General features: G+C 37.4%; 1 protein-coding gene across 1 annotated transcript; it reads left to right on the plus strand.

Moving 5' to 3' along the window:
- Positions 1-471: 471 nt before the first annotated feature.
- On the plus strand, positions 472-2,128 carry LOC129244717 (protein windbeutel). The gene has a single exon (XM_054882512.1). The coding sequence runs from the start codon at positions 721-723 to the stop codon at positions 1,513-1,515; it is 795 nt and encodes a 264-aa protein (XP_054738487.1). The 5' UTR covers positions 472-720; the 3' UTR covers positions 1,516-2,128.
- The last annotated feature ends 10,527 nt before the right edge of the window (positions 2,129-12,655 follow it).

The raw sequence follows: 12,655 nt of genomic DNA on the forward strand, positions 1-12,655 counted from the left end.
AATCAGGCTAAGAACAGTAAACAAAATTTTCAGTTCTACTAAACTTTGATACGATCACTAAGAGCGAGTTAAGAGAGCACCAAAATGCTCAGCGCTAAATACCCGCAGAGAGGCTCACTACTATATTTCTGCTCAGTAAATTATCTCCAAGCAAATACAAGTGTTATGCTTTGTGTGTTTATGGTCTCCAGGTTCTAGATACTGACGTGGAAATCAACATTGGCTAGAAGTCATTCAACTTTAATGCTGGTTTTTTTGCAGAGAAGCGGCGGTAAATTAATACACAGTTAAAGCACATACATACATTTAAAAAAGAGTCAATATCGCAGATGAACTAGCAGAAGCCAAACGATGGACATACAAGTTGATCTGCGTCAGAGAAAGATACGTGAATTAAAAGTCAATTTAAATAAAAAGCTGTCGACTGACTCCCGAAAGAGTGTGCTACGTCTAGCAATGTATAGAGTTAGCGGGAGTGTAGATAGGCGCTATGAAGGGCGTTTGGGAAGTTAGTGAGCGCAGCTGTGTTGTAGTTATAGCAACAGTTTAATCCGCCTTTCTTTTCTAGTGTGTGTTTATTCAGTAAGAAAAATTCGCCGGCGGTGACAGGGTAACAAGAGCACGGCAGCAGTTTAGCGGCTCCACTTCTGCTGTATATAAAATACAGAATATACTAGAATTAATTTTACAGAGTAATAGGAAAAATAACTTTAATTAAACATGCAAACGTCAACAAAGTACCTGAATTTCGCCCATCTTCTTGCCACTGTTTTGCTTATCGTTTGGGCGTCGCCAGCTGAGGGCAGTTCCTGCACCGGTTGCGTGGAGTTGGATGTGCTGAGCTTCGATAAGATAATCGAGCGTTTTCCCTATGCACTAGTCAAATTCGACATTGCCTTTCCATATGGCGAAAAACACGAGGCTTTTGCGGCATTCTCAAAGGTGGCGAACACAGTCACCAAGGAACTACTGGTGGCCACTGTCGGCATCAAAGATTACGGTGAGAATGAAAATAAAGAGCTGGGCCTAAGGTTTAATGTGGACGACAAGAGCTTCCCCGGCATTTTGCTCTTCAAGGATGGCAATGTGGACAACTTTGAGCGCTTCCCTGCTTACTTGGATGTGACATTAGATAATTTGAAGAATTTTGTTACGCAGAATACGGAGTTGTATATTGGACGTGATGGTTGCTTGAAAGATTTTGAGGAACTGGTTAAGAAATATGCCAATAAAGAGGATGCAGAGCAGTTACAATTGATAGAACAAGCGGAAAAACTAAAGCAGGAGCTAAGCAGTGAAAGTGCAAAGGTGAGCGCGAAAGTATATCTCATTTTCATGCGGAAAATCAATGAGAAAGGCTATGAGTACGTGGAGGACGAGACAAAGCGGCTGCAACGTCTGAAAGCGGGTAAGGTGACGGATGCAAAGAAGTTGGAGCTTCAGCAAAGACTTAATATACTGGAAGCATTTCGAGTGACCAAGCTGACGAAGGTGACGAGAAATGAAGAACTCTGAAACGGGCCTTTGTAAGTCAGAAAGTAGCGAGAGTGACATCAAGTTTATGAAAATTAATTGAAGTGAAACACATACATATGGACGAGAATGTATAGGTGTGTGTACGACCAACTGCATGCAATAGTGAAGATGTGAAAGTGAGTGGCGGGACAAAAGAGGCAATAATAATACAATTCTGCACTGCAAGCGGCAATATGCTCTTCGATTATAATCCGTTAGCTAACACATACATTTGTAGTATATTATATAATACGTTGTTCAAATTTATATCTGCTTCAATAAATACATAAATTATTAAGTAGTTGTATGTATATAAAAAAATATTCTTTATTCCTTTTGTTTGTTGTGCTACAAACTTGGAACTTTTTACCATTTCGCTATGGCAACCAGTTTTCGATATTCCCAATTGACAACGTCAACAAAAAGGCCAACAATTCGGCAATAAACGGTGCGCATGGAAACATCACACATACATATGAACATACATACATAAATAAATAAGTAGACGAAATGTTTTTGGTTACTTTTCTGTTGGCTACCCTTCATTAAAAATTAAACATATCCAAGTTATTTTACATACATATGTACATACATATTATGCATATATGTCTCTATAGCCCATTGAAGCGTTTGAGAAAATTACTTCTGAAATTATTGCCAAACTACAGTAAAATAAGCGAGTGATTGTGAGTGAAATTGACACACAAATTATTGGCTAAAATAATATAATATAATAAATATAATATACAAAAACAATAAAATAGTAAAACGAATAAAAATAATGTAACAAATAAAAGCAATATAATAATTCGAAATTTAAAATATAGTAAATTTTAAAATTGTTATAATATTACAAATTCCCAGGTATATGGATCAATTGGTTTTTTTGTAATGTTAGTAGTACTGTCATTATAATTTCTATGTTATTGTTTGGCAGTTTGTGGTGAGATATCTCATTCAATGTCTTGGCAGTGTTGCCAGATAAACATTGTCAAAAATGTGCCAAGCGAAGCCATCTTCATTATCTCAAATTACGTTCAAATATGCATTAATTACCAATAAATCCACAAAACTAATCTACCCGTTCACATATGGCAGATTACCTGCGAAATTGACAATCAGCTGTCAATACTGCTTTGAAAGGTTTTTCTTCACAGAAACTATTTTGGTGAAATATTTCAGTATTTTTGGTTTGTTTACGGTAATTATTATTAGCGATATGAAGAAAATACAAGGAGAAGGAATAGCTAGTAATTGAGCATTTGGCCGCCGTAAGCGAATGGGTTGGTGCGTGATTACCATTCGGAATTCACAGAGAGAACATTGGTTCGAATCTCGGTGAAACCAAAATTAATAAAAAAAAAACATTTCTCCAATAGCGGTCGCCCCTCGGCAGGCAATGGCAAACCTCCGAGTGTATTTCTGCCATGAAAAAGCTCCTCATAAAAATATCTGCCGTTCGGAGTCGGCTTGAAACTGTAGGTCCCTCCATTTGTGGAGAAACATCAAGATGCACACCACAAATAGGAGAAGGAGCTCGGCCAACATAATTTGCATAATTTTTGCACTGCAAATTTGTTTTTGGAAGATTAATACAAAAAATTCTATTTTATTTATTACACAAAAACAATTGATTGTATTTTAAAAATATGAATGTATTTTAGATAGAAAAAATTGATGAATTAATGTCATGTTTTGGGCGAAAATGATTAAATTTTATAAATTGTACCTTAGCATTAAAATTTTTCGAATTTGAAGAAAGAATTGTCCATTTTATTTCAATTTAAAACAGTTGCCCTGAAAATTTTAATCAGTGTTTGTGAAGCTGGACCATCTTTTTTAACCTATTTCGTGCAGAGTCTTCTGGCACTGAATCTAAATCATAATATATGTATATGAGTGAAAATGTTTTGACATATTTTTTTATTTAAAGTGGCGTAACACCGATTACGAGACAAATGAAATATACAATATACATACACATGTATACGACTATAATGTTAGTCATAATAAAAAAAAAATAAAATATTGAGAAAACTCGCTTCAAAGTTACTTTGCCACCCTTGCAATTTACTCTTCCATCCTAAGTAAAATTTAAGATATTTTCATCTAATGAGGTGCTGTTAATAGATACATATGTATGTTATTTTTTTACATATCAGTTCATTTAAAGGAGGCCAAAAGGTCATGGTCATTATGCAAGAGGCCAAAGGTCGAATAGCCGCAAATAAACAAGAAAAAGACAAAGGAACTGATTAGCTTCTCAAGAGAGGATATCTCGAAGATCATGGATTGTATAACCGTTAGCAATTCGGCAGGCATTCCTTGAGACTAGGAGTTTTCTCCCATGAATATTGTAGAAGTTGTAGAGATAAAGAAGATGAAGAGGAAGAAACCGTTGAGCACTTGCAATTGTTCAGCCTTAGCTAAAATCAGAGCAGGTTGTCTATGTAAATACTTTTTCAATTCGCTTACAGAACTGTCTGGCGTGGGGATGGAACCATTCCTGCTCAAAATGTTTCTACGAAGAAAAATAAATGAGGTTCCCGTGTCGCACAGTGGTATCACAACGGACCTGTGAGGTCTAAGTGAGTTGGCTGTACAGACTGACTACCACTATAACCTAATCCATCAGTTAATTTTCTCACAGTGGACATTTCTGCAACTTAGCTATTGTTTTGGGTCATGTCGCCATTGAAGAAAACGAGCGATTTGTAGATATCTAATAATTGACAAAAATGAGAAGTTCGCAGAGCAACTAAGTACATAATGAAAACCAGGCAATAGAAGAGCCTTCAAGTACTGCCAAATATGTATCTTCACTAAACATTTTTTGGCATGGAATTGTTTTTAAATATCTTCATTTTGAGATTTTTTTGGTTGTTTATGAAACAAATTTTATTAAGAAGATAAATTTTCACTTCGCGCAACATTGATTCGTACCCTTACCAAAAAACTATTGTTCCAAGGCCGCCGTATTCACCTGATTTAGTTTTATATGACTTCTGACTATTTAATAAACTAAAAATATCCCTGCGAGAACTCCGCTTAGCGCACAAGTCGCTTTTTTCTTGTGCTAACCGGCGCCAGTTGGAGAAACAAAGAGAAGCCGAGTTCTTCTCCACCTGATGTTTTCAACGAAAACGAGGTCTTTCTCTTCCTCAGCTAAAACCAGCTGGTATCGTACCGAATACTTTCGGATGGCATGACCTAGCCACAGGAGCTACTGAATCTTTGTGCAGGTTATTGGCTCCACAAATGGAGGGTCCTAAAGTTTTACAGCGAGTTGTTGACAACTTGGTGGCGACCTTGTGCTTCTTCTTCATATAAAAAAATTTCGGAAAAGTGAAAAAGAATTATTCCAGTAAAATACTGATGTATGTATGTATGCAAGCGTGCATGTAGGTGCTTTGTTTATATGAAACAATACAAAAAATAGGGAAATATTCAATTAGAATTGAGTGGAATATTAAAGAAAATGATAAAAACATATTTAGAAGTGTTCCTATGCGTGTGATGGATTGTAGAACACGTGAATGGTTCAGCATTAGCCAAACCCGAATCTAATTTTGCATAAAGCTGAATTTATTAAAATCATTATTGATCTACGAAGGCGAAAATGGATCAACTAAAATATACTTACATGAATATATACGTAATTTATTAGAGCAGCAAATATTTTTCTTAAATAATTTTCACCAACCTAACAATTCAGAAATATTTTTAAACGAATTCTGTTGCTCAGAATATACTAGTCAAAATTTATAATACAGTTTACCACTTCCAATTATGAAAAATATCGCGCCTCAAAGTATGCAATCTCTTACATTGGGAACTTTATGTTTTACAGGCAGACGTTCACCCTGTACCTGCACGTCAAACGGAAGTTATGCCCTGAAATATGTTTCGGATAATGAGTTTGTTTGCAACGGTAAAAGAAAAGAAGACAAATATGAAGTGTTATACACTAATAATCGAAATTCGTTAACCGGATGGAGTTACTGGAGACATATTTACTCATACTCGTGAGAGTTGCATGTAGTAATTGTGATATACAAATGTCAAAACATTGCATGCTCTGTTTTACTTATAAAGTACAATTTATTAATAGTAATTTAGTATATTTGAATTATTTATTTCTATTTAATATTATATTAAGAATTATATTTCATGTAATAAAATACGTGAAATTTGTTTCTCTGGGGAAGTTCATATGTGCATGTATGTATATACATATCGCACCCTAAATACAAAAGGGTTACAACTCAAAATGTACCTTCGCTCAAATATGAACGAAATGAGAATGAAAAATAATTTTTTTGTTTTTTGGTAGGACTGTTATAAGCTTACATGGCAAAATTCAGCGTGATATGTCACATAGTTTGTTTTCTGTGCTACTGTAAACAAGTCAAGCTCGAGTGTAGAAAATTTTGAGTTGTGACCCTTTTGTATTTAGGGTGCGATATATTAGCAGTGTCGGGTGTGCTTATTTCAGCAATACCGGATAATAAATGTGCGCACAAAATAAGAAAACCAAACCTATTAAAGCATTAGCTTGAGCTTCGTATAGGAAGTAAAATACGAGAGGAATGCATGTCAAGTAACTTGAGATTGTGGACAAAAAAGGTATTTTAGGTCGAAGTGTCGGCCATTGGGTACACTGCAGGTACTCAATTATTATTAACTTGTGGCTTTCCAAGTTTTTCATGCTCGAAGAAGATCTCCCCAATTTGGACAAATATGGAATAATGTCCTTTTAAGTAGTTGAATAAGTTTTGCATCATACCAAATGAAACCAAACAGCTTCGGCGCTTTAAAAATATGTACGTTTACATACATTTTTAATTTAAAATAGCGTCAGCTAACAAGTATAAAAATCTACCAAGCTATGTGCAGCTCGACCGATATTCTTAAGACGGTTATAGAGCTATTCAAAATGCAGAAGAACTTGACAGGGTGCGATTTAACACAATGGCTATAACTCTGAAAGTCTGCTGGGTTTGCGCACAAAAACGAAGATTTTCTTTGGGCTCGAAAAAATATATGGAGAAGGATTTGGTTTAATTTGGGGTGTGAAATCGGCATCGCCTTTTAATGTCAATTCATGACATTTTTATGGGATATATTTCAGAGAAAAATGTCATATTTTATTATTATTAAACTCAGCTGAAAAGCTAAAAATATACCATTGTCAATAATTTACTGAGAGGGGATAGCATTGCTTTCCTGGAGATAAAATGCGGGTCTGATATATCAAAAGTATTGGAATGAAAATGATATCGTCATTTTGGCATAAGAACTGAAATCGTTCATTAAGTTGTTAATTTGTATTATTTGCATTATTATATAAATATTTTTATATATAATTGGTGCTTACACCTTTTATTGGGCGTTTGGCTGAGTTCCTCCTCCTATTTGTGGTGTGCGTCTTGATGTTTTCCAATAAAATGGTGGTACTTACAGTTTTATGCCGTCTCCGAATGGCATGAGAAGCTTTTTCAAAGAGGAAATACACTCGGAGGTTTGCCATTGCTTGTCGAGGGGCGACTAATGTTAGGAAAACCTTTTCCATCATTTGGTGTTTCGTCCCGTCGTTTCGAATCCGTGCACTTCCGAATGGTAATTTGTATTACATGGTTTTAAAAGAAGGGGCCTAAAGTGCCTTCATTAGGATCGGTGGAGGGTAATATAAAATATTACAGATACCTAGATATGTATAAATATATGGCTAAGTTGTTTACTCAAAGCAGGCAAAAGCTCACACGTGTTTCCATAGAATTGCAGGCCAATAAGTCTCTTCTTACTGAAAGCCTTTCGGAGAATTGACATGCGCATATGGAGTCGAATTCCGTTTAAGGCGTTTGTCACATACACAACAAGATAACTGTAAACGCAGAATCTACCCTGTGGACGATGTAAAAGATATGGAAGAGTCCCTATATTAGATCATTAAGTATCTGGATAAACTGCGGGGCGGAACCAATCTTGCGGAGCTCGTCTTATTCACGAGGAAATATAAAATGTCCAGAGCCTAACTTCCTACAATAGGGGTTCTGGGAAGGGAAAATACCCAAATCTAATACTTGACATAAAGTTAGCGTGGAAACCCAACATTTAGGAGAAGATAAGAAATCAATATTTGTCTTGTAAGAAAGCAAGGGCGGAATTGGTAAAAATGAGGTTTTTCGCCTAAAGTTATTCTAATCCATTAGTCTGGTGAAACTCGCTGGAGCAGACAACGTCTTTGAAGAAGCTGGAAAGAATTCAAAGGCCTGATTTCATTGGAATTAGTGGAGCACTTCGAACCACTCCTTTGTGTCTGTGAGCATCACAAACAAACCAGTCGCTGCGCGTGGCGAGGCTCAGGCTAGAGATTTGGCCTCACTTACCGACATTCAAGTATCCTCCGAAACTTTGGGTTCATCTCCCTCATAATTGATTGATGTACCCCTCGCTTAGTCTGAGCGAGACATTCTCCACTCACATTCCATGAAGAGGAAAGTGAGCCGGGTGCAGCATCTAGAGACAGAGCTTGAGGAACTTGTTCACGATGGACACGAAGCTGTATAGAGGAGAGTCCAAGAAGCAGGTGATTGGCGGCGAAGTATTCTGCGAGGATCCCCTCTTTAAACTCAAGTTCAGATTACCCGACCAGTGCGGTGTATTCCAAGTAGGGGTAGCCGCAATCCTAGAAGCAGAAAGAAATATCTACTTCGACAGCCAAGCGGCAACCTGGGCTCGATAAATGGTGTGCTCCAAACTGGACGGGAAATGCTTAATTTCTCTTTCGTTCGCATGCTAATTATATCGAAAGGATCTGCGGGGTGGATGAGCTGGCTAGACATGAGACATCTGATGTACTGTTTTTTGCCAAATGAGAAGATTGGGGCTTTCTTGCCTACCTGCGGTGTGCTCTTGGAAAGGTCTCTCCGTCAATTCAGCGAGCTCTAGGCAAATACACAAACTTGTAAGGTTACGAGATCCTTCTGACCACGGGAGGATCGGAGGTGCTCGATGAAGCTCCTAAGGCTAACAAACCCTCGCTTCGCGCTGTAAGGATCGACATTATTTCGAGTATTTTTTCGTCACCTGTTTGGAGGACGAGATATCATTTCAGCACTATTTCCTTAGCAAACCTGTCCCGCGGCTCAAAAATTTAAACTCTTAGCTCTCACTTCTTTACTGCGTCTGCTGATATAGCATACGGTTAGCACAACCCTAATCCAGTTATCGTTCCGTCGTCGTCCAAGGCTCTAGCCAAAGGCCGATGCTTTACCCCGATTCTAACAACAAGACTGCTCTATTCGATGAAGTATTTTCAACGTACGCTGTTCAAAACATTTTAAAATTTACCACTTTTTATTAAGACTGCGACCTCCAATGTTGGTCTGGTTGGCTGTGATACTATAACTGGAGGTTTCTGATAAATTTGAGAACTTTATCTGTCTTTTCGTTCAATATAACTAATGAGCTTAAAGTCGCACCACCTAGGTATGCAAGCCTCGGTCTTACGAGAGTTACATATTCACAAAGGACGCGCTATGGAGTTTCACTAGCCAATTCGCATAAACGGCAGACGGGTTTTTCTACCAATCCTAGCTTCCTGAAACGATAACCATAACTACAATGTGCTGTATAATATCCACGCTTAGGAGCCTACTTGATGGCCATCTGAAAGGAAGGATAAACTTCTTTGCCTGTCACTGTGGTGGACTCTTCATCCAGGGCCGTATTGACTCAATGTCTTTCCAGGATTTGCCAACTTCCCTTATTTTCGGTTTGGTAAGGCCACAAAAGGGTTCTGGTCCATAATTTTCTTGTCGTTAGGACCTTCATGCCCTAGTTCTACACCCAGCAAGACGGTTTTCCCTGCTCTCAGAGTATTGCGGACCGTGAAACAATTGCAAGCAGTGGAGTTGCCGTGTGCCGGCACAACTGGAGCACCAAGAGAGAATCGCAAAGTTAAAGCATAATATGTTTTTCTGTATGAACGCGGTCAATGCAACCACTCATAGGTATCGACCTTTTGTAATTCAGCTCAAATACATCCGACGATCATCAGTTATACCATCCGCTAGTTCGACCCATCTGTGTACCAAATTTTCGAGTCAGGTTCAATGTATGGATCACCTATTTCCCATAGTTTCCGTTCACTGAATATTAGTCATTAATATAAAACAGGCAAGCATTCAAATTATCTCTCAACTGTACCAATCTCTCAGTTGTGCCTAGCAACCAACGCAAAATGCATCCAGTTTGATGTAGTATTTTATTGAAAAGAACAATTTAATGACAAACAAATGAGCCTCGAAGTAAACGTCATTGATTTGGAACCAAACTTCATTTGAACAAAAGCGAAGCGATAGAGTGGAAAAATTAAACACACCAAAGGAAAAAGGGAAACAAGTGTTAAAGAAAAGGAATAAATCTACCTAATCATCATTTCCCAAATTGCATTCAGATCGCTAATGCAAAGAGTATTCGTTCGCGCATAAAAAAAAAACGACTCGCAACTAAGTTAAAGATGAGAAAAAAGGTATTGTAAATATACAAAATTTATTTTGGGCTGCTGCAATTGAGAAGAAGCGAAGAAATAACGCAAAGTCACTTAAAATTACAAAAAGAAACAACATCAGAAAGTAAAAACGTGCCGAGTGGGAAACATAGGGAGGAAAAATTGCATCCTGTTGCATAAATATATGTACATATATACCTGCATACATCCCAGTTGGCATTTGAAAAGGGCTTCTCCCTCACATAAAAGGCCTGTAAATACCTTTATTGCAGTTCTAGCCCAAGAATGATAGAAGACAAGATTGCGCCCATCACAGAGGCATACATTTTGTGTGACATCAGACTAGTACAGAAACGTGAAACGGGAACAAGAATGCAAGAAGAAGAGAAATCAGACAAATAACAAAATAAATTCCTGTGTTTATAGCCGCAAATTGTACCAGTGAGACATCACACACCATGTGGGCGTGCTGGTGATGTGCATTCAGTACATCGATCTTCCAACCAAGCCTTTTAAGAATCTCAATTGAAAGTTCTTTGCTCAAATACAGGGTGGCTGATGAATTTTGCTACATTAAGAAACTCAAATAACTTTTTTTTTAGTGTATGGAATTCATTTATCTTTTTTTCAAGTTGAAGGTCATTAAATTTTATTAAATGTAGCTTAACTAGTTTTAAAAATAATTGAATTTAAATGCCCCCCATGCTCGTTGACACAAGTGCGGCATCTTAGTAAAAAGTTGTTCATTGCTGCTTTGAGAGTTGCGACAGGAATAGCCGCAATTGTTGCCCGAATGGATTGTTTTAGTTCATCCAAATTTGTTGGCTTTGTTTTATAAACTTCTTGTTTACATAAACCCCACAAGAAAAAGTCAGGTGCAGTAAGGTCAGGCGACCTGGGGGGCCAACGAAATTCGGAGTATCTTGAAATCAGTTTATTGGGAAATTTTCGTCGCAACTCTGTCATAACAGTCTGGGCTATGTGAGACGTTGCCCCATCTTGTTGAAACCACACAGAGTTGAAAGGAATTCTCTTTCGGCGTAGTTCTGGATAGAAAAATTCTTTCAGCATTTTCAAATAACGGTCTCTAGTAACCGTAACGGTGTGACCAAAACTACGGACTCCAGTGCGTGATAGCGGCGGACTATCCAAATTCTTGTTTGCGTGTCCCAGTTATCCATTTTAATAAATTCTAAAGATCAATCTGCAAATTAAAACAAAAATGGAACAGATAACTTAAAAAGAAAAAAAGTTATTCAATTTTTTTTTGGTAGCGGCTTTCATCAGCCACCCTGTACATCCCTGTCCAACCTGCAAAAGCTGTCAAATTTTACTTTTATCTACTTATTGTTTCAATGTTATTGTATTTTGCTATACAATTTATGGAACAAGGTATTTAAATAAGCCTTGAGTAATATTTTAACTTCAAATAGCGGTTATAAGACAGCCGAAAACCGTAAACACATTTTCAAAAGAAAAACCAAAAAACTAATTTTTGAAAATTACTATTAAAATAGAAATTTGTTCTTTCTTTAATTCAAAAAAATTGATTTGCTTTAAGGGGTTACTACTTAGATTAAATATTATACATAAATAGCCCTTATAAAAAACTATTCAAAAAGAATTTCTCTCCAGAGAAAAAAAGAGATCCCACGTGGCCGATCTCATTTAAAAAATAACGGGCTGTCAAAGGAAGGAAGGAGAAGTGCTTCTAGAAGTGGTTTCAGGTCCTGCCATTGCCAACTGGGATGCCCTTGCATATGTATATGTATATGTATAAACACAAGTGCGTAGCAAGAATAAACAGACGGTCTACGCGCAAAGTGCCAAGTGGCGGTGCGAGAAGTCAAATCCCAATCTGCCTTTATCGCCATTTTCTAGTTTTCCGCTTTTCTGTTTTGTTAGTGTCTGTTATTTTTGCGTTACTTTACTTACATTTTTCACATTCGAGGTCCTTTAAACTCCGCATTTTCCCATCGAGACTTGGGTCGTGTTTCAAGTGCGTGCCGCCGCAAAATTTCGATAATTTTGTAACGAATTTTCTTAAAAACAAAAAAAAAACTAAAAGTCTCCCTCCACTTTTGATATCTGATGCGAATCAAGCAAAAACAACATCAAATAGCAATGCATGCAACGACCTTTATTACGTCGACAACGCTTTGCAAGAACAGGTAGCCAATTCACTTGATGTACTGTAGGTACGCATACACATACACGTGCATATGCATATGTGGCGACTGCCTGAGTGTGCGCGGTACGCATGCGCTCGTCTAGTATCGCTACGTCATTGCGTGCCGAGCATGTGTACACATTGTATCGCTTGTATTCTTCTATTCTTTCATCCCTACCCTTACAATAAATTGTATTTGTTTTGTGCGTTCGTGTGTATGTTGGCTTTATCTTTCCTGCGATCAATGCGAATAAATTTTATAGTAGAAAAATGTCTTAGCATTCCTTTTTATTTTCTACTACATACTTATTTTCGTCGATCAATGCCTTAGACTGTACAGGGTGGTACAGATAGTGGTTTGGTTTTCAATCGTATGCTATTATGACAGTGACAGCTCCTTCTTGCAGGAAGTCTTGACAGAAAGTTGGAGCAAAAATAAATCACTTTTCACTTGA

This window comes from Anastrepha obliqua, chromosome 4, assembly GCF_027943255.1.
Source record: "Anastrepha obliqua isolate idAnaObli1 chromosome 4, idAnaObli1_1.0, whole genome shotgun sequence".
In the NCBI taxonomy this organism is placed as follows: domain Eukaryota; kingdom Metazoa; phylum Arthropoda; class Insecta; order Diptera; family Tephritidae; genus Anastrepha; species Anastrepha obliqua.